The sequence below is a fragment of the Salmo trutta genome, chromosome 14 (assembly GCF_901001165.1).
Source record: "Salmo trutta chromosome 14, fSalTru1.1, whole genome shotgun sequence".
Taxonomy (NCBI): Eukaryota; Metazoa; Chordata; class Actinopteri; order Salmoniformes; family Salmonidae; genus Salmo; species Salmo trutta.
Window position 1 is genome coordinate 85,642,139 of NC_042970.1, and position 21,413 is coordinate 85,663,551.

General features: G+C 40.1%; 1 protein-coding gene across 3 annotated transcripts in view; it reads left to right on the forward strand.

Annotated features, from left to right (window-relative positions):
- Positions 1-21,413, forward strand: part of LOC115147775 (GTPase IMAP family member 7-like) — a 351,504-nt gene that overhangs the window by 9,988 nt on the left and 320,103 nt on the right. The window contains exon 2 of one of the 3 annotated variants that reach the window (XM_029690072.1): positions 17,990-19,251. The exons of the other annotated variants lie outside the window; for them this stretch is intronic. Coding sequence (XP_029545932.1) covers positions 17,990-19,056 — 1,067 coding nt within the window. The 3' untranslated portion in view covers positions 19,057-19,251. Of the gene's footprint in view, positions 1-17,989; positions 19,252-21,413 lie in introns of those variants that run through there. 3 annotated transcript variants of the gene reach the window in all.

Sequence of the window (21,413 nt, forward strand, 5' to 3'; positions counted from 1 at the left end):
AACTTAATAATGGTGTTGGAGTTGTGCCTGGCCATGCAGTTGTGGGTGAACAGGGAGTACAGGAGGGGACTGAGCACGCACCCCTGAGGGGCTCCAGTGTTGTGGATCAGCATGACAGATGTGTTGCTACCTACCCTCACCACCTGATGGCGGCCTGTCAGGAAGTCCAGGATGAAGTTGCAGAGGGAGGTGTTTAGTCCCAAGATCCTTAGCTTAGTGATGAGCTTTGGGGGTACTATGGTGTTGAACGCTGAGCTGTAGTCAATGAATAGCATTCTCACGTAGCTGTTCCTTTTGTCCAGGTGGGAAAGGTCAGTGTTGAGTGCAATATAGATTGCATCATCTGTTGATCTGTTTGGGCGGTATACAAATTGAAGTGGGTCTAGGGTTTCTGGGATAATGGTGTTAATGTGAGCCATTACCAGCCTTTCAAAGCACTTCATGGCTATGGACAGGCTGGGATTCATTCCAATACTGTATCAACACACAGGCTGGGATTCAATCCAATACTTTATCAACACACGTAGGCTGGTATTCAATCCAATACTGTATAGACACAGGCTGGGATTTAATCTAATACTGTATCAACACACGTAGGCTGGGATTAATTCCCAATACTTTATAGACAAAGATGGGCTGGGATTCAATACAAGCAGTGTTATAGAGCACTAGATAGCTGATAATTGTGGTGGTTCATTTCTTTACTATCAAATGAGGAGATACAAACTTATCACACAAGTCAGAGTTATACTTAAACTAAACCTTTAATAATGAGAGCTTTGCAATAGCAATGACTTGTCAACGATTCACCATTTCTAATGATCCGTTGAGAGTGGCAAGACAAAAGTACAAAGGTCTTTTATAGCCAAGATACACCCCTTTCAACCTACATGACGAACAACAGATACATAGAATGTGTCACAAGGTTAAGACTCCAAACTGGAACCATCTCTCCCTGGTACGGTATAGAGCGGAAACATTAACTTCTATGGGCCAGGTGGGACGTCACCGTCCCACTCTATTCAACAGCCAGTGGTCGACCGTGGCGCGAAATTCAAAACAGCATAAATCTAATAATTTCAATTTCTCAAACTAGCAACTATTTTAGACCATTTGAAAGATATGACTCGTTAATCTAACCACATTGTCCGATTTCAAAAAGGCTTTACAGCGAAAGCAAAACATTAGATTATGTTAGGAGAGTACATAGCCAGAAATAACCACACAGCCATTTTTCAAGCTAGCATATAATGTCACAAAAACCAAAACCACAGCTAAATGCAGCACTAACCTTTGATGATCTTCATCAGATGACACTCCTAGGACATTATGTTATACAATACATGCATGTTTTGTTCAATCAAGTTCATATTTATATCAAAAACCAGCTTTTTACATTAGCATGTGACGTTCAGAACTAGCATACCCACCGCAAACTTCCGGTGAATTTACTAAATTACTCACGATAAACGTTCACAAAATACATAACAAGTATTTTAAGAATTATAGATACAGAACTCCTTTATGCAATTGCGGTGTCCGATTTTAAAATAGCTTTTCGGTGAAAGCACATTTTGCAATATTCTGAGTAGATAGCCCGGCCATCATGGCTAGCTATTTTGACACCCACCAAGTTTGGCACTCACCAAACTCCGATTTACTATAAGAAAAATTGGATTACCTTTGCTGTTCTTCGTCAGAATGCACTCCCAGGACCTCTACTTCAACAACCAATGTTGTTTTGGTTCCAAATAATCCATAGTTATATCCAAATAGCTGCGTTTTGTTCTTGCATTCAAGACACTATCCGAAGGGTGACGCGCCGGTGCATATCGTGACAAAAAAATTCAAAATATTCCATTACCGTACTTCGAAGCATGTCAAACGCTGTTTAAAATCAATTTTTATGCGATTTTTCTCGTAAAATAGCGATAATATTCCAACCGGGAGACCTTGTTTTCGTTCAAACACTGAAAATAGAAAATGGAGTCTTCACATGCACGCCAGCGCCGGTGTCATTGTTCTCAGAACGACCACTTTCCAAAACCCCTACTGTTTTTCGCCCAGGGACTGCAGAGATCTCATTCCACGTTCTGGCGCCTTCTGAGAGCCTATGGGAGCCTTAGAAAATGTCACGTTACAGCAGAGATCCTCTATTTTCGATAAAGAGGCTATAGAAGGACAAGAAATGGTCAGAGAGGGCACTTCCCATATAGAATCTTCTCAGGTTTTGGCCTGGCATATGAGTTCTGTTATACTCACAGACACCATTCAAACAGTTTTAGAAACTTTAGGGTGTTTTCTATCCAAATCAAATAATTATTTGCATATTCTAGTTTCTGGACAGGAGTAATAACCAGATTAAATCGGGTACGTTTTTTATCCGGCCGTGAAAATACTGCCCCCTATCCATAACAGGTTAACAGAATACTCTGTTCTGTCGAATAAAACAACCAGTTGATGCAATAAAAGCCTTATAACATAATCTTGCAATTATTCCATGACACAATGCAACTGAATCCAGGCCATAGGTGTTGTTCTGTACTGCTACCTGAGCTCAGAGCATTGGGCCAGTAACTGAAAGGTCGCTGGTTCATCTCCAGTAGCAGACAAGGTGAAACATTTATCTGTGTGCACTTGAGCAAGGCACTTCATCTACATTTCTCCAGGGATACCGTTTTTAATCATGGCAGTTATCTACAGTTTCTCTTTCCCTGTTTGGAAAAATGCAAAACTAGTTCACCATCGTTCCATTGGATAATAATGCACGTGGAAACATGCAGAACTAGTTCATCATTGTTCTATTGGATAATAATGGACATGTGGAAACATGCAGAACCAGTTCATCATCGTTCTATTGGATAATAATGGACATGAGGTAAAAGATAAGATATGCATCTAAAGAGGAAAGACATCGGCACATGTAGGATGCGTCACAAATGATGAGGGATGAGGCAAAATAAATGGCAAATAAGTCTGTTTGCACAACCGATTGGTAAACATATTGCAAATTGAGAAATCATGTGACTACGCTGAATAAAAAGAAGAATAAACGACACTATGAAGCAAAGATGAATGATAGTAAAAAGCTTTGGAGCACCTTAAATGACATTTTGGGAAAATAGGCAAACTCAGCTCCATCATTCATTGAATCAGACGGCTCATTGATCACAAAACCCACTGACGTTGCCAACTGCTTTAATGATTTTTTTATTGGCAAGAGTAGCAAACTACACATCCAAGTATATCAGACCAAATTATGAAAGACAGGCATTGTAATTTGGAATTACATAAATTGAACGTGGAAGAGGTGAAAAAATTGTTGTTTATCAACAATGACAAGCCGCCGAGATCTGACAACTTAGATGGAAAATGACTGAGGATAAGAGTGGACGATATTGCCACTCCTCTTTACCACATCTTCAATATAAGCCTACTAGACAGTTTGTGCCCTCGGGCTTGGAGGGAAGCAAAAGTCACTACCCAAGAATATTAAAGCCCCCTTTACTGGCTCAAATAGCCGACCTATCAGCCTGTTACCAACCCTTAGTAAACTTTTGGAAAACATTGTGTTTGACCAGAAACAATGCTATTTTACAGTAAACAAATTGACAACAGAATTTCAGCACGCTTATAGGGAATGACATTCAACAAGCACAGCACTTACACACATGACTGATGACTGTCTGAAAGAAATTGATGATAAAAAGATTATGGGGGCTGTTTTGTTAGACTTCAGTGCGACTTTTGACATTATCAATCATAGTCTGCTGCTGGAAAAACATGTTTTAAGGCTTTACACCCCCTGTTAAATTTCGCTCCTGAGTGGCGCAGCGGTCTGAGGAAATGCATCTCAGAGGCGTCACTGCAATCCCTGGTTCAAATCCAGGCTGCATCACATCCATCTGTGATTGGTAGTCCTATAGGACGGTGCACAATTGGCCCAGTGTCGTCTGGGGTATGCTGTCACTGTAAATAAGAATTTGTTCTTAACTGATTTGCCTAGTTAAATAAAGGTTAAAATAAGAAATAGATATATATTGTGGATGACGAGTTACATGTCTAACAGACAATAGAGGGTGTTCTTTAATGGAATCCAGGTAGAATCAGGAAATCCCCAGGGCAGCTGTCTAGGTACTTTACTTGTTTCAATCTTTACTAACGACATCAATCTTTACTAATGACATTGAGTAAAGCCGGTGTGTCTATGTATGCGGATGACTCGACACTATACACGTCAGCTACTACAGCGAATGAAATGACAGCAACACTTAACAAAGAGCTGCAGTTAGTTTCAGAGTGGGTGGTAAGGAATAAGTAGGTTCTAAATATTTCTAAAACTAAAAGCATGGTATTTGGGACAAATCATTCACCTAACACTAAACCTCAATTAAATCTTGCAATAAATAATGTGGACGTTGAGCAAGTTGAGGTGGCTAAACAGCTTGGAGTAACCCTGGATTGTAAACTGTCATGGTCAAAACATATTAAAGCAAGAGTAGCTAAGATGGGGATAAGTCTCTCCATAATAAAGCGCTGTTCTAACTTCTTAACAGCACTATAAACAAGGCAGGTCCTACAGGGCCTAGTTTTGTCGCACCTGGACTACTGTTCAGTTGTGTGGTCACGTGCCACAAAAATGGACTTAGGAAAATTGCAATTGGCTCAGAACAGGGCAGTACGGCTGGCCCTTGGATATACACAGAGAGCTAACATTAATAATATGCATGTGAATCTCTCCTGGCTCAAAGGACTCACAGTCCCCAAGTCCAAAACAGACTATGGGTGGCACACAGTTTTACATAGAGCCATGACTAAACGGAACTCTATTCCACATCAAGTAACTTATGTAAGCAGTAAAATTGTATTTAAAAAACAGATAAAAATACACCTTATAAAAAAGTAGGGACTGTGAAGCAACACAAACATAAGCACAGACACATGCATACACACACGATAACATACGCACTACACACACACACAAGGATTTTGTAATATATGTGGTAGTGGTGGAGTAGGGGCCTGAGGGCACACAGTTTCTGTGAATGTATTGTCATGTTTTAAAATTGTATAGCTGCCTTAATTTAGCTGGACCCCAGGAAGAGTAGCTGCTGCCTTGGCAGGAACTAATGGGGATCCTTAATACTTACAAATACCTGTCAGATTATTTTGGCAAAGGAAAAACGCTTACTAACAGGGAAGTAAACAAATTTGAGAGAAAAAATATGTTTGTGCACATGGAACATTTCTGGGATCTTTAATTTCATTCCTTAAAACCTGTTAAGAGCTAGGGGGCAGTATTTTTGTGCCCAGAGTAAACTGCCTGCTACTCGGGCCCAGAATCAAATATTTGTATATTATTAGTAGATTTGGATAGAAAACACTCTGAAGTTTCCAAAACTGTTTGAATGATGTCTGTGAGTATAACAGAACTCATATGGCAGGCAAAAACCTGAGAAAAATCCAACCAGGAAGTGGGAAATCTGAGGCTTGTAGCCTTTCAAGAGATTGCCTATCCAAACTACAGTGTCTGTGGGGTCATTTTGCACTTCCTAAGGCTTCCACTAGATGTCAACAGTCTTTAGAACATTGTTTCGGGCTTCTACAGTGAATTTTGAGAGAATAACAGCCGGGTCAAGCAGTGGACTAGCTGAGGTCATTGAGCTGGTTCATGCGCAGTCCCGAGGGAGCGCCGTTTCTTCTTTTTCCTCTGTAATGAATACGCTATTGTCCGTTTGGAATATTATCGAAGATTTATGTTAAAAGGACCCTAAGGTTTGATTGTAAACATGGTTTGACATGTTTCTACGAACGGTAATGGAACTCTTTTGACTTTTCGTCTCTGATTTGCGCTCGCGCATCGTGCCTTTGGAATAGTGATCTGGACGAGCGAACAAAATGGAGGTATTTGGACATAAATGATGGACTTTATCAAACAAATTAACATTTCTTGTGGGAGTCCTGGGAGTGCATTCCGCCGAAGATCAGCAAAGGTAAGGAAAGATTTATAACACTATTTTAGAGTTTTGTTGATGCCATGAATTGGTGGGTAACTATATAGCTTGCATTAATGGCTGAGCTCTGTACTCAGAATATTGAACAGAATATTGAACAATGTGCTTTCTCTATAAAGTTATTTTGAAATCTGACACAGCGGTTGCATTAAGGAGTAGTGTATCTATAATTCTTTAAATAATTGTTATATATTTTGTCAACGTTTATGATGAGTATTTCTGTAAATTAATGTGCTCATTCACCGGAAGTTTTGGGAGGCAAACATTTTCTGAACACGCCAATGTAAAACTACACACTACCTGTATCCGTAACATGGGGTTTTTGGATATAAATATGAACTTGATCGAACAAAACATACATGTATTGTGTAACATGATGTCCTATGAGTGTCATCTGATGAAGATCGTCAAAGGTTAGTGCTTCATTTTAGCTGTATTTCTGGTTTTTGTGACGCCTCTCCTTACTTGGAAAATGGCTTTTTTTTGTCTATGTACTGTCCTAACATAATCTAATGTTTTGCTTTCGCCGTAAAGCCTTTTTGAAATCGGACAATGTGGTTGCATTAAGGAGAAGTGTATCTTTAAAATGGTGTAAAATAGTCGCATGTTTGAGAAATTTGAATTATTAGATTTTTTATGTTTTGTATTTCCCGCCCTGCTATTCCATTGGCTGTTGGCTAGGGGTCCCGCTGGCGGAACGGGGTTCCGCTAGCGGAACGTCTGTCCTCAACATTAAAATGTGGGAACAGTACTTTACATGTTGCGTTTATATTTTTGTTCAGTGTATATTTTTCACACCAGATACAAACATACACATATGAACAACAACTTACAGACACAAACAATGATCTGATCTTCCCAGACCTGCATGCTCACACCTCCATCCCTAGTGCTTACCTTACTGTTTGCCACATGGCCTTAAATTGTACCAATTTGTTTTTCTTGGTCACCAATTTGTTTTTCTTGGTCACCAATGCTATTCAATATTTCAATAATAAATCATTAGCGGATTGATTTCCAAGTTTTTAGTATAATTTATTTTCAAGACGAGTGATGAGAAGAGAATAGTCCAGCGAATTGGTTATCTGACTACACCCCCATATGCCATGTCTTGAAATATGTTGACAGACAGATTAAAAGTAAGTTTACATTGTAAAACTTCTGAGAACTTTCTAGGTCCGCCCACAACTTTTGGACTTTATAACATTCCCAGAAAGCATGGATTATTGAGTCATTGTTAGATTTACACTTAAGACATGACTCTGCCATTGTGCTGAAGAATTTGTGAATTTTGTCTCTTGTATAATACATTCCATACATTAGTTTATACTGGATAAATTTTACATTTTTGTTGAACTAATAGCCTGAGTGCAACTAATACATCTACTTGTCACTCAGTTAATTTGTAGAATTTCTTTCCTTCTTAAAATTAGTTGCGTTGTGACAAGGTAGGGGTGGTATACAGAAGATGGCCCTATTTGGTAAAAGACCAAGTCCATATTATGGCAAGAACAGCTCAAATAAGCAAAGAGAAATGACACTCGATCATTACTTTAAGACATGAAGGTCAATCAATCTTTGAACGTTTCTTCAAGTGCAGTAGCAAAAAACCATCAAGCACTATGATGATATTGGCTCTTGTGAGGACTGCCACAGGAAAGGAAGTCCCAGAGTTACCTCTGCTGCAGAGGATACGTTCATTGGAGTTAACTGCACCTCAGATTGCAGCCTAAATAAATGCTTCACAGAGTTCAAGTAACAGACACATCTCAACATCAACTGTTCAGAGGAGTCTGCGGGAATCAGGCCTTCATGGTCGATTTGCTGCAAAGAAACCACTACTAAAGGACACCAATAAGAAGAAGAGACTTGTCCTTTGGTCTGATGAGTCCAAATTTCAGATTTTTGGTTCCAACCTCCGCGTCTTTGTGAGACGCAGAGTAGGTGAATGGATGATCTCTGCATGTGTGGTTCCCACTGTGAAGCATGGAGGAAGAGGGGTGATGGTGTGGGGGTGCTTTGCTGGTGACACTGTCTGTAATTTATGTAGAATTCAAGGCACACTTAACCAGCATGGCTACCACAGCATTCTGCAGCGATACGCGATCCCATTTGGTTTGCGCTTAGTGGGACAATCGTTTGTTTTTCAACAGGACAATGACCCAGCACACCTCCAGGCTGTGTTAGGGCTATTTGACCAAGAAGGAGAGTGATGGAGTGCTGCATCAGATGACCTGGCCTCCGCAATCACCCGACCTCAACCCAATTGAGATGGTTTGGAATGAGTTGGACTGCAGAATGGAAAAGCAGCCAACAAGTGCTCAGCATATGTAGGAACTCCTTCAAGACTGTTGGAAAAGCATTCCTCATGAAGCTGGTTGAGATAATGCCAAGAGTGTGCAAAGCTGTCATCAAGGCAAAGGGTGGCTACTTTGAAGAATCTAAATTATAAAATTTATTTTGATTTGCTTAACACTGTTTTGGTTACTACATGATTTCATGTGTGTTATTTCATAGTTTTGATTTCCTCAATATTGTTATACAATGTTGAAAAAAGTAAAAAATAAAGAAAAACCATTAAATGAGTAGGTGTGTCAACTTTTGACTGGTACTGTAGTTACATTTAAAAATGTTTTGAATTGTAGTTTTGATACCTTTTTTTCTGAATTAAACATTTGTCAGAGACGTTTCATTTTTCTGTGGTCTACCTTCTGATTCTGGGAAGATAGCCAGCTATGAGAAGGAGGTTTATAACAGTCCCAGCCAATCAGAATTCCAGACTCTGCTTGTCCTGAATTATTGTTTTTACACTCTTTGGTTTGCTGGGTCCCTCAAGAGGTGACCTTGAACACAACACTAGATGAGACAAGTGAGTTATGTTATTGTAATGTGTCTGTGCTTTGATGACCAGTGGTTCTCAACCTTTTCGGTTGCTCTGCCTGGAGTAACCCTGAAGTACCCCCATGTGATTTTACAAGTAAATCTATGGTGTCATGAGTCTTCTCAAGTACGCCCTTTTGATAGGCCCAGGTAGTAACCCTAGATCTCCTATCAGCCCTAGTTGAGGACCACTGGTGGAGGTCTACTGTCGGGACAGAGTCCTGGTTGAGAACCACTGGTGTAGGCCTTCTGCAGGGACAGAGGTAGAGCTTAGCACTGAGCTGGACAATTAGCTCCAGCCCACCAAGCCATAGACCGTCCAACAAACGGTACTGGAGCATCAGCTCTTGGACCAACAGGCTCCGAGACGGTTCTACCCCCATAATACTGCTAAATAGTTCATTAAAGGTTACCATGACAATCTACCCTATCTTGCACTGACCCTATGCACATTCATTAGACTATACGTACACATTATATATACAGTATATGCAGTGCCATCTACACACAACACTCCATAATGACAAAGCAAACATGTTTTAGATTATTTTTTTCTTGAAAACGAAATACATACATATCTAATTTACATAAGTATTCTCACCCCTGATTCAATACAAGTTAGAATCACCTTTGGCAGTGATATTTGCACATTACTATTTTAACATTCCTCAATCTCTGTTAAGTTGGTTGTTGATCATTGCTAGACAGCAATTCAAGTCTTGTCATAGATTTAAGCAAAAACTGTAACTAGGCCCCTCAGGAACACTCAATGTTGTCTTGTTTTTATTAAATGTAACCTTCATTTAACTAGGCAAGTCAGTTAAGAATTCATTCTTATTTACAATGACAGCCTAGGAACAGTGGGGTAACTGCATTATTCAGGGGCAGAACAACAGATGTTTACCTTCTCAGTTCAGGGAATCGATCCAGCAACCTTCCGGTTACTAGCCCAACGCTCTAAGCACTAGGCTACCTGCTGCCCCATAAGCGATACCAGTGTATATTTGTCCTTGCGTTTCAGGTTATTGTCCTGCTCAAAGGTGAATTTGTCTCCCAGTGTCTGTTGGAAAGCAGACTGATCCAGCTTTTCCATTACAATTTTGCCTGTGCTAAGCTCTATTCTGTTCATTTTTATCCCCCAAAAAACTCCCTAGTCCTTGCCAATGACAAGCATACCCATAACAGGATGCGACCACCTCCATGCTTGAAAATATGAAGAGTGGTACTCAGTGATGTGTTGTGTTAGATTTTCCTCCAAACATAACACTGTATTAAGAACATAAAGTTAATTGTAAAGTTTATTGTAAACAGGATGCATATTTTTGAACATTATTCTGTACAGGCTTCCTTCTTTCCACTGTCATTTCGGTTAGTATTGTGGAGTAACTACAGTGTTGTTGATCCATCCTCAGTTCTCTCCTATCACAGCCATTAAACTCTGTAGAGTTTTTACCCATCTCCCAATAGGTGCCCTTCTTTGCGAGGCATTGTAAAACCTCCCAGGTCTTTGTGGTTTAATCTTTGAAATTCACTGCTCGACCGAAGGCCCTTACAGATAATTGTATGTGTTAGACACAGAGATGAGGTAGTCATTCAAAACTCATGTTAAACACTATTATTGCACATATAGTGAGTCCCTGCAACTTATTATGTGAATAGTTAAGGACATTTTTACTCCTGAACTTATTTAGGCTTGCCTTAACAAAGGGGTTGAATACTTACTGACTCAAGACATTTCAGCTTCTAATTATTTATTAATTTGTAAACTCACTCACACTACATTAACCCGCCCCCTCCCCCACACACACAAACACTGTTATTTGTTTTACTCTTAGTATTATCTATCCTATCTATCTTTTCAGGACTGCTTCCATTTTCTCCAAACACTTGGTTGAGTTTTTAGCAATTCCTCTTTTATTTTTGGAGATATTTTCATCATTGCAGCATCAAGTGTTTTGTCCTTGTAACCACTCATTTTGAATTTATCTGTCATTGTGTTTTAGCATTGCTGTCAAAATCTGTCTGGTGGCCACAGATTCATTTAACCCTGCATAACGGTAGACCATTCTTGAGGGGAAGGGGATGCATAATACCCGCACATAGCAAGGTATTGCGATCTGTGGGCTTTGTGAATAAGTCTGTGTGTAATGCGTCATTCTCTTTGATGCATAAGTCCAGGTAATTTATTTTTCTCTCATCAGTCTGCATGGTGAATTTCAGGTATTCAGAGCTCTCGTTTAGTAGAGTTTGGAATTAATTTAGTTCCTGCTGACTTCCTTCCCAGAGCACCATGACATAATCTATGTATCTCTTCCAAAGGAGGATTTTAGAAAGTAGGGTGTGTGTCTCTGTTTTGTAAAGGAGTGCTTCCTCAAATTGTCCCACATACAGATTTGCATAGTTGAGGGAAAAGGGGGAGCCCATGGCTACACCCCAAATTTTAAGGAAAAAGTCTGACTCAAAGACAAAGTAGTTCTTGGATAATACCAGTTCAGTAAGTTGTAAGATATAATCATTGGACGGAGCAAGTGTAGAGTCTCTCTGCTGAAGGAAGTGTTGGAGCGCCTGCAAGCCTCCAGTGTGTGGGATGTTAGTGTACAAGCTCTCCGCATCAAAATTGGCCAGCTGGGTGCCCTCTTGTATCCTTCCTAAGCCCTCTATCAATGAGATCATGTGACTAGTGTCTTTGACATAATATAGTCGATTGCTGCTAAAAATGGCCCACCTGGATGAGGAGACACTTGACTGTGTAATTTAGCGGCTGTACAGAAAGTTGCAATCTTAGTTGCAATCTCACATTCTTTTTTGGTGATTTGTCCTGTTTCCAAACAGCTTTCCACTGTGGATGAGATATTATGCTGGAATTCTAGGGTAGGGTCATAATTACATTTGCGACAGAAGTCACCTTTAGATACCTTTGATTACCTTGGGTCAAACGTTTCGGGTAGCCTTCCACAAGCTTCCCACAATAAATTGGGTGAATTTTGGCCCATTCCTCCGGACAGAGCTGGTGTAACTGAATCAGGTTTGTAGGCCTCCTTGCTCGCACACACTTTTTCAGAACTGCCCACAAATGTTCTATAGGATTGAAGTCAGGGCTTTGTGATGCCCACTCCAATACCTTGACTTTGTTGTCCTTAAACCATTTTTCCACAACTTTGGAAGTATGCTTGGGGTCATTGTCCATTTGGAAGACCCATTTGCGATCAAGCTTTAACTTCCTGACTGATGTCTTGAAATGTTGCTTCAATATATCCACATAATTTTCCTCCTCATGATGCCATCTATTTTGTGAAGTGCACCAGTCCCTCCTGCAGCAAAGCACCCCACAACATGATGCTGCCACACCCGTGCTTCGCGGTTGGGATGATGTTCTTCGGCTTGCAAGCGTCCCCTTTTTCCTCCAAACATAGCAATGGACATTATGGCCAAACAGTTCTATTTTTGTTTCATCAGACCAGAGGACATTTCTCCAAAAAGTACAATCTTTGTCCCCATGTGCAGTTGCAAACCGTAGTCTGTATTTTTATGGCGGTTTTGGAGCAGTGGCTTCTTCCTCGCTGAGTGGCCTTTCAGGTTATGTTGATATTGGACTTGTTTTACTATAAAAAATAAAGAAATAAGATATTTGTCCTCCGAAGAGCGGGGTGGTGGAGGGGTAAAAAAAAAATATATATATTAGAAATTAAGTTTAAAGTCCTCATACACTATTGTTATCAATTATTGATCAAATACAGTAAGATATTAATGAACATATGTGAGAAAGAATGTTTTTAACTATAGTAAGATATTAATACAGATTTGTGAAATAGACCGTTTTCAACTACAGTAAGATATTACGCTATCACTGGCCGGTGCCTGAACTTTGACACATAGGTTTACATTGAAACCTAGCGGCCACTGTAGGAAAGTTCAGTGGAGAAGAAGACTGTTTGTTATAAACCCTAATCAGATTGTTACATTTTAATGAAAGGGAGTTGGAGAGAAGTACGTTCTGTCTCATATGATTGCTGAGTGTAACACTAAGCATGCTGAAAATAATAAATGTTGATAAACATTCAGACATGGCTAAGTTGATTTCGGAAAATTTTAGCAGTTACCTTCGATATGCTATAGAGCTAGCTAGCTAGCTACTGGCTTCTTACTGTGTCAAAAACATGAATCAAGTAAGCCAGATATTATTGGCTTACTGTATGATAGATGCAGTGTCACATTTAGGACACATTCCTCTGCCCAGGCGTTGGTGACACATGTCAGATCTTACAAAATGTATCAGCTAACAATACTGTCAGCTAACGGCATCATAGCCATCTGGTGCCCGACGCCACAGTCAACTGTTGGTTGATGAGTATGAGCAGGGGTACCTTATCCCTAATTTTAATACAACATTGGTAACATCTTATACTCTGACCACATTTAAAGTATTGTTAAAGATAAACTTCTCCTTAATGCAACCTGCTGTGTCAGATTTCAAAAAAGCTTTACGGCGAAAGCACACCATGCGATAATCTGAGTACAGCGCTCAGCCACCAAAACAGCCATACAGATACCCGCCAAGTTGTGGAGTCAACAAAAGTCAGAAATAGCGTTATAAATATTCACTTACCTTTGATGATCTTCATCGGAATGCACTCCCAGGGATCCCAGTTCCACAATAAATGTAAGTTTTGTTCAATAAAGTTCATCTTTATGTCCAAATACCTCCTTTTTGTTCGTGCGTTTAGTTCACTAATCCAAATGCACAAAGCGCGGGCACTAAGTCCAGATGAAAAGTCAAAAATGTTCCATTACAGTTCTTAGAAACACGTCAAACGGTGTATATAATCAATCTTTAGGATGTTTTTATCATAAATCTTCAATAATATTCCAACCGGACAATTCCGTTGTCATTAGAAAGGAAAGGGATGGGAACGGAGCGCGCCCACGCGCGAAAAACAACTCATGGCTTTCAGCTGAGCCACCTGCTTTGAGTGGTCTTATTCTCTCCCCTTTCACAATAGAAGCCTGAAACAACTTTCTAAAGACTGTTGACATCTACTGGAAGCCTTAGGAAGTGCAATCTGACCCCATTTACACTGGATATTGGATAGGCAATCACTTGAAAAACTAAAAACCTCAGATTTTTGCCTGCCATATGAGTTCTGTTACACTCACAGACATTTATTTTAACAGTTTTGGAAACTTTTAGTGTGTTTTCTATCCAAATCTACTAATTATATGCATATTCTCGCTTCTGGGCCTGAGTAGCAGGCAGTTTACTTTGGGCACGCTTTTCATCCGGACGTGAAAATACTGCCCTCTAGCATAAGAGGTTAACGATCCTCAACTTTGTAGAAGGCATTTACCAAGCTAGATAGTCTAATGGTGCTAAGAACTGTCAGTCAAGGCGAGATCCCCTCCCACTCGGCCTGTTAGCTCCCCTCCTACTCGGCCTGTTAGTTCCCCTCCTACTCGGCCTGTTAGCTCCCCTCCTACTCGGCCTGTTAGTTCCCCTCCTACTCAGCCTATTAGCTCCCCACCCACTCTATCTATTAGCTCCCCACCCACTTAGTCTATTAGCTCTCCACCCACTCAGTCTATTAGCTCCCCTCCGACTCAGCCTATTAGCTCCCCACCCACTCAGGTAGTCCTATTAGCCCTCTAGAGGACTAGTACCCAATAGCCCGTTTTAGGATGGGCAGTGCCATTGAGGACTTTCACAATGTTTAAGTAGTCAACTGGGTGGGACTTCCTATGGGTGAAGAAAGTATCACATAATTCCATCCAGGTTATCAGTAGGGATCAGCCAATGAATTATACTTGTGAGCAAACGTTCCATAACTTCAGGTGGCAGTAAATAGCCAACCTTGGCTTTATACCTGTTCAAACAACACACTCCAGGTGGCAGTATGCACCCTTTCAGTTTGTTTACCAACTCATAGAAGTAGTAGAAGAAGAAAATGTACTACTTCCATATGGAGATGGCCTCAATGGCACTGCTTGTTCAGGGGTGGGCAAACCTTTGGCTCAAGGGCCACATTCGGCTTTTGAAACCAAGTGAAGGGCCACATACTATATGTGTGACAAAACACATGAAGACTTTGTTCACTTTGACGCACAACTAGTGGTGTACGTATGCTGCTAAGATTGCAGAACAATTCTATCACTGTATTATCTCTACCTACAATCGGACTCACAGCCACAAAAAGTAAGTGCAAACTTTTGAAATATGAAAAAACATGTTTATATGACTGGAAACAGAAGATGTCTGATACAGACCATCTCCATTCTTAAAGTAAAATCTGAGTGACACATATAAGACCAAAAAGTATTTAATTTGAGTTCATATTGAATGGGCTGTTTATGACAGCATATTATGGAACAGTTTTCATTTCACCTCCACCCTAAAAAAGAATATTGTGAGCCATATACAGAGCAAACACAGAACAACATTTGGCTTCATGTTGATATGTAGATGGTCTATAACTCTTTATATTAAAGCAGATTACTGAACAGTTCTCAAATCATCTCAGCCCAAACAAAGTACAATCTGAGCCATTGTAGTAAGTGTTCAATGTCAAATGAATGGGGACAAGTGCATTGCTGGATAATTCTCACTGCAATAACCATCACCATAATAATAATAAAATAATGTTGAAAACAGGTAAAGAAAACATATGCCTGGCCTACCCCACTCTTGATGATTTCAGTCTTAATGTGAGCAATGAGTCTGGTCACCTCTTTTGGAAAGAGCATCAAAGTCAGGTGTCATTTCTGAAGTAGAGATCCTCAGAACAGCTGACAAGTGGGGATTTGTTCAATTTGACCTGTTAGGGGATTTGTGGTATTTCATGACTGAGAAAGTTTTCACACACATATGTGGATCCGAATAAAACCAGCATCCTCTGGGCGTGCTTTTTCATGTTTGCAAACGGTTTCATTCAGTGAGCCATAGAACTGGTCTATTGTTGCTGTTTTGTACTTCTCTTTTGAAGCACTGTCACATTGGATGGCGATGAGCTCCAATTGTGTTTCTGGTGATGCTTTCTCACTGTTGAAAGACAGGGGGCATGATACAAGCTCCAGCTCAGTCTCAATCCTGGAGAAGTATGAGAAGCGGCGGGAAAACTCAGCATGCAGGTTGATCAAAGTGCTACTGTCTGTCTCAGTGCGGCACTGCGATGGGGGAGCGTTCAGAGTCGGAAAATAAGTGAGAGACCGGCTGCTCATTTGTCTGGAGAACAACATAAGTTTGGCCTTGAATGCTTCCACGTTGGAATACAGTTCATGCACAACAACACCATTTCCCTGCAGTTTCACATTTAGTTTCACATTTAGATCGTTCAGATGCCCCAATATGTCCACACCGAAAGCAAAGTCGCCCTGCTAGTCTGTGTCTTTCAATTCAGAGAAGTCGTCAGGTATATTCCTTGATACGGTTGGTAAAGCTATCTCCCCTCTCAGTTCCCACACACGGCAAAATACTTTTCCCAGGCTTAGCCAGCGCTCATTTGAATGGTCCTGGTGCTCTGCCTCTGTCATTGAGCAGCTGAATGAACTGACGATGGTTAAGCCCACTTGCCTGTATAAAGCTGACAAGTTTTACAACCACTTTGACAATATTTTATAGCTTTAACACACTGTTACACAGGGCTTCCTGATGAATAATCAATTCCTCTGTGTTAGAGCTTTCTTCTTTTACGTTGTCTTGTAATCTTTTTAGTAGGCCAATGTTTTTACTGGTTAGATTTGGGAATCCATGTGTTGCAAATCACACACTCCCTTAAAACTTGAGACATCTATGGCATTGTGTTGTGTGACAAAACTGCACATTTTAGACTGGCCTTTTATTGTCCCCAGCACAAGGTGCACCTGTGTAATGATAATGCTGTTTAATCATCTTCTTGATATGCCACACCTGTCAGGTGGATGGATTATCTTGGCAAATGATAAATGTTCACTAACAGGGATGTAAACACATTTGTGCACAAAATGTGAGAGAAATAAGATTTTTGTGAGTATGGAATTTTTTTTGAATCTTTTATTTCACGTCATGAAACATGGACCAACACTCTACATGTTGCATTTATATTTTTGTTCATTGTAATATTGTGCGTTGCCTTGTATTAGTTCTGGATTGTCTTTAAGCTTGTTCTAAAATATGTAAATTGAAAGTTGTAATTTTTATTAGTTTGCCAGTAACTGACTATTCCTTGGAGTATGTTTTGTTGTCATGTACTGTATACTATTGTCACGTTCTGACCAGTAAAGGGGTTATTTGTTATTGTAGTTTGGTCAGGACGTGGCAGGGGGTGTTTGTTTTATGTGGTTCGGGGTTTGTTGGGCTATGTGTTTATGTAGAGGTGTGTTTGTTTAGAGTGTTCCGGGGTTTTTGGGCTATGTTCTATGTTAGTATATTTCTATGTTCTAGTCTAGTCTTTCTAGTTCTATGTTTACTTAATTGATTTGGCCTTCAATTGGAGGCAGCTGTTCTTCGTTGCCTCTGATTGAAGATCCTATGTATAGGGGTGTTTTGGTTATGGGAATTGTGGGTAGTTATTTCCTGTTTTGTGCCTGTTCATCTGACAGGACTGTTGTATGTCGTGCGTTGTTTGTGTACACGTGTTTTGTTTGTTTTCCCTTCTTTTATATATTAAAAAGAAGATGAGTATACACGTTCCCGCTGCACCTTGGTCCAATCTTTACGACAGCCGTTACAACTATAAGCTGTTTTCTCGTAGATGTTTCTATCTTAGTTGCTTAGTTGAGATTTAATTGATGTTAGTGTTTATTCAGTGTCTGTAATTTCCATGAAAATCAACAATAATTTAATAAACTAAATTATGATTAACAAAAACATTTCCCTTTCTCAAATTGCCTGTAAAAACAATTATGACGTTTTCAACTGACCATTTGGATTTTATTTGTCTGTCTCCACTCAATAGCCCAACCATCAACCACATTGTAAAAATAGCTATGCAGGTACTGCATGAAATCACCAATCGCCTGGAACACAGTATACACATATTTTCTGTAGTGCAATCATGCCCTTGTTAATTATTTTCACTAACTGGTATAATTTTAAAGACAATTTTAAAACCTGCGTGTTTCCACAGATTCAGGGCTGCCCTCTGACCTGAGGATAGTTCTGGTGGGGAAGACTGGAGCAGGGAAGAGTGCAACAGGAAACACCATCCTTGGGATGAAGGGGGCGTTTAAAGCAGAGGCATCACCAGTGTCTGTCACTGCAGAGACTAATAAGAAGAGAGGAAAGGTGGATGGGAGGAATATTGAAATCATCGACACCCCAGGGCTCTTTGACACATCAGTGGATGCAGTGACGATGAAAGGAGAAATAGACAAGTGTATTGAGATGTCAGTTCCAGGACCCCATGTGTTCCTGCTGGTGATCAGGCTGACGAGGTTCACAGAAGAGGAGAGGAACACTGTCAAGTGCATCCAGAAGAATTTTGGAGATGAAGCCTCAAAGTACACCATAGTGCTGTTCACTGGAGAAGATCAGCTAGGGATGAAAAAAGCCGAGGACTTTGTGAAGGAGAGTGAAGAGCTCCAGCATCTCATCGCTCAATGTGGCAGCAGATACCACTTTTTCAATAACACTAATAGAGATGACACCACTCAGGTCACAGAGCTGCTGAGGAAGATAGATGAGATGGTGGAGAAGAATGAAGAACAATACTACACCAACGAGATGTTCCAGAGGGCCCAGGAAATACTGGACTGGGAAAAGGATCCGGTTGTAAAATTAGTCAAATGGTTCCCTCTACCTGTAAGAATACTAACAACACCATTGTGGTTCTCTTTGCTCACTTTTCACCCTTTACGCCTTTCAGACCCTGTTCACCGTTTTAATCCTTTTCACTATTTTGTTCTGCAAAAGCAACATATTAGTATGATGAAAAAGTTTAAAGATTTGGTATGCGGAACAGATACGATCAGGGATGAGATCAGAGAAGGGGCAGACTTATCAAATCAAGAAAATATAGTGGACTCAGGAGCAAATACAGGTTCTGATGTTCTTGTTTCAACCCAAGCTGGCCCAGTATCAGCCCCTGCTGCCACAGCTGCCCCTATCCTAGCCACACCTACCCTATATCTGACAGTGGGAGCAGTTCTAGTGTGCATATTTGCAGTATATGTAGGTCTATATTTGATGGGATAGAAGTAACAATAGATAAGGGAGGTAAGAGGTTGAGAAATCAACTATAGAAGATTTAGTGTTGCAGTTGATAGTGTACGGTAGTGAGTAATGTTATATTGTACTGTATGTGGTCTGTAGTAGTGATATAGTGTACTGTATGTGGTCTGTAGTAGTAATGTTGTAGTGTACTGTATGATGTCTGTAGTAGTAATGTTATAGTGTACTGTAGTAGTGTTATAGTGTACTGTAGTAATGTTATAGTGTACTGTATGTGGTCTGTAGTAGTAATGTTGTAGTGTACTGTATGATGTCTGTAGTAGTAATGTTATAGTGTACTGTAGTAATGTTATAGTGTACTGTATGTGGTCTGTAGTAGTAATGTTATAGTGTACTGCATGTGGTCTGTCATGAGTCACATTATAGTGTACTGTATGTGGCATAGGCTCATCAAAGAGAAGGACAATTAAAATAAAATTGAGCACAGCCATGCAACCTCCATAGACAAACATTGACAGTAGAACAGGCTTACTGAAGAGCTCAGTAATTTTCCATGTGGCACCGTCATAGGATGCAACTTTTCCAACAAGTCAGAGAGCAGGACAATTATAACTTGACCTTAGAAGATCAGCCATTTTGATTACCAGTGTCTACATTCCGATGGGTTTATTACAGCATGCAATTGTTTGTGTTTGTTTATGGAGAGTATTTTTTTTTCATCAATCAGTTCAACTTTATTTCACATATATACTTTTATTATGTCTTCAATAATTCTATGATAATAATAATCTATTTAAAAATAATATATATTTAGCAGTTAGCCATCTATTTCATGGTTGATTTCTTAAGTAGTCTTCATAAAAGTGTTTTAGATAAATTAAGCTGATTTGATTTTCCTATCTTTGATGATTTGAGGTGACCATTGTATCCGGTGTTGAATGATGTTTCCATGTTGTCAACAATACTATAATAAAATGAATTGATCTTGTTCTACACTTCATGAATATACTCTTTCTTTCTTGCTAAAGTACGTTTGTTCAGGGAAGTGGAGGAAAGAACAGGAGACAGAATGAGTAGAAATATAAAGTGAAGAAGATGGAGATGTAAGATGGTGGGATGACAGCAACAGCAGTTGTTCAGATGGTGGTACAGTAGCAGCATCAGTAGTAGCTCCACTTGCAGATGTTTCAATGCCTGTTCTTTGACTCGTTCTCCCTATTTGGTCTGCTGGGTCCCTCTAGAGGTCAAAGAAATGGATATGTGTCAATAGAGGAAAGATATAAATAACTTGTAGATAAAGGTAGATAGGACAAAGGAATGATTATGTTGATAGCAGCATCACCCACTGAAAGAAGCATCACCCAAAGAATCCTTCACTCATGCAGCCAAACATACCCTCGTAAAACTGACCATCCTACCAATCCTCGACTTCGGCGATGTCATCTATAAAGTAGCCTCCAACACTCTACTCAACAAATTGGATGCAGTTTATCACAGTGCAATCCGTTTTGTCACCAAAAGCCCATATATTACCCACCACTGCGACCTGTACGCTCTCGTTGGCTGGCCATCGCTTCATACTCGTCGCCAAACCCACTGGCTCCAGGTCATCTACCAGTCTCTGTTACGTAAAGCCCTGCCTTATCTCAGCTCACTGGTCACGATAGCAGCACCCACCCGTAGCACACGCTCCAGCAGGGGTATCTCACTGGTCACCCCCAAAGCCAATTTCTCCTTTGGCCACCTCTCCTTCCAGTTCTCTGCTGCCAATGACTGGAACGAACTGCAACATCTCTGAAGCTGGAGACTACTACTTCCCTCACTAGGTTTAAGCACCAGCTGTCAGAGCAGCTCACAGATCACTGCACCTGTACATAGCTCATCTGTAAATAGCACATCCAATCTACCTCATCCCCATACTGTATTTATTTATATATCTTGCTCTTTTGCACCCCAGTATCTCTACTTGCACATTCATCTTCTGTACATCCTACCATTCCAGTGTTTAATTACTATATTGTAATTACTTCGCCACCATGGCCTATTTATTACCTTACCTCTCTTATCCTACCTCATTTGCACATGCTGTATATAGATTTTTCTACTGTATTTTTGATTGTATGTTTGTTTATTCCATGTGTAACTCTGTTGTATGTGTCGAACTGCTTTGCTTTATCTTGGCCAGGTCGCAGTTGTAAATGAGAACTTGTTCTCAACTAGCCTACCTGGTTAACCTCTCTAGGGTAGGGGGCAGTATTTTCACATCCGGATAAAAAACGTACCTGATTTAATCTGGTTATTACTACTGCCCAGAAACTAGAATATGCATATAATTGTTTGATTTGGATAGACAACACCCTAAAGTTTATAAAACTGTTTGA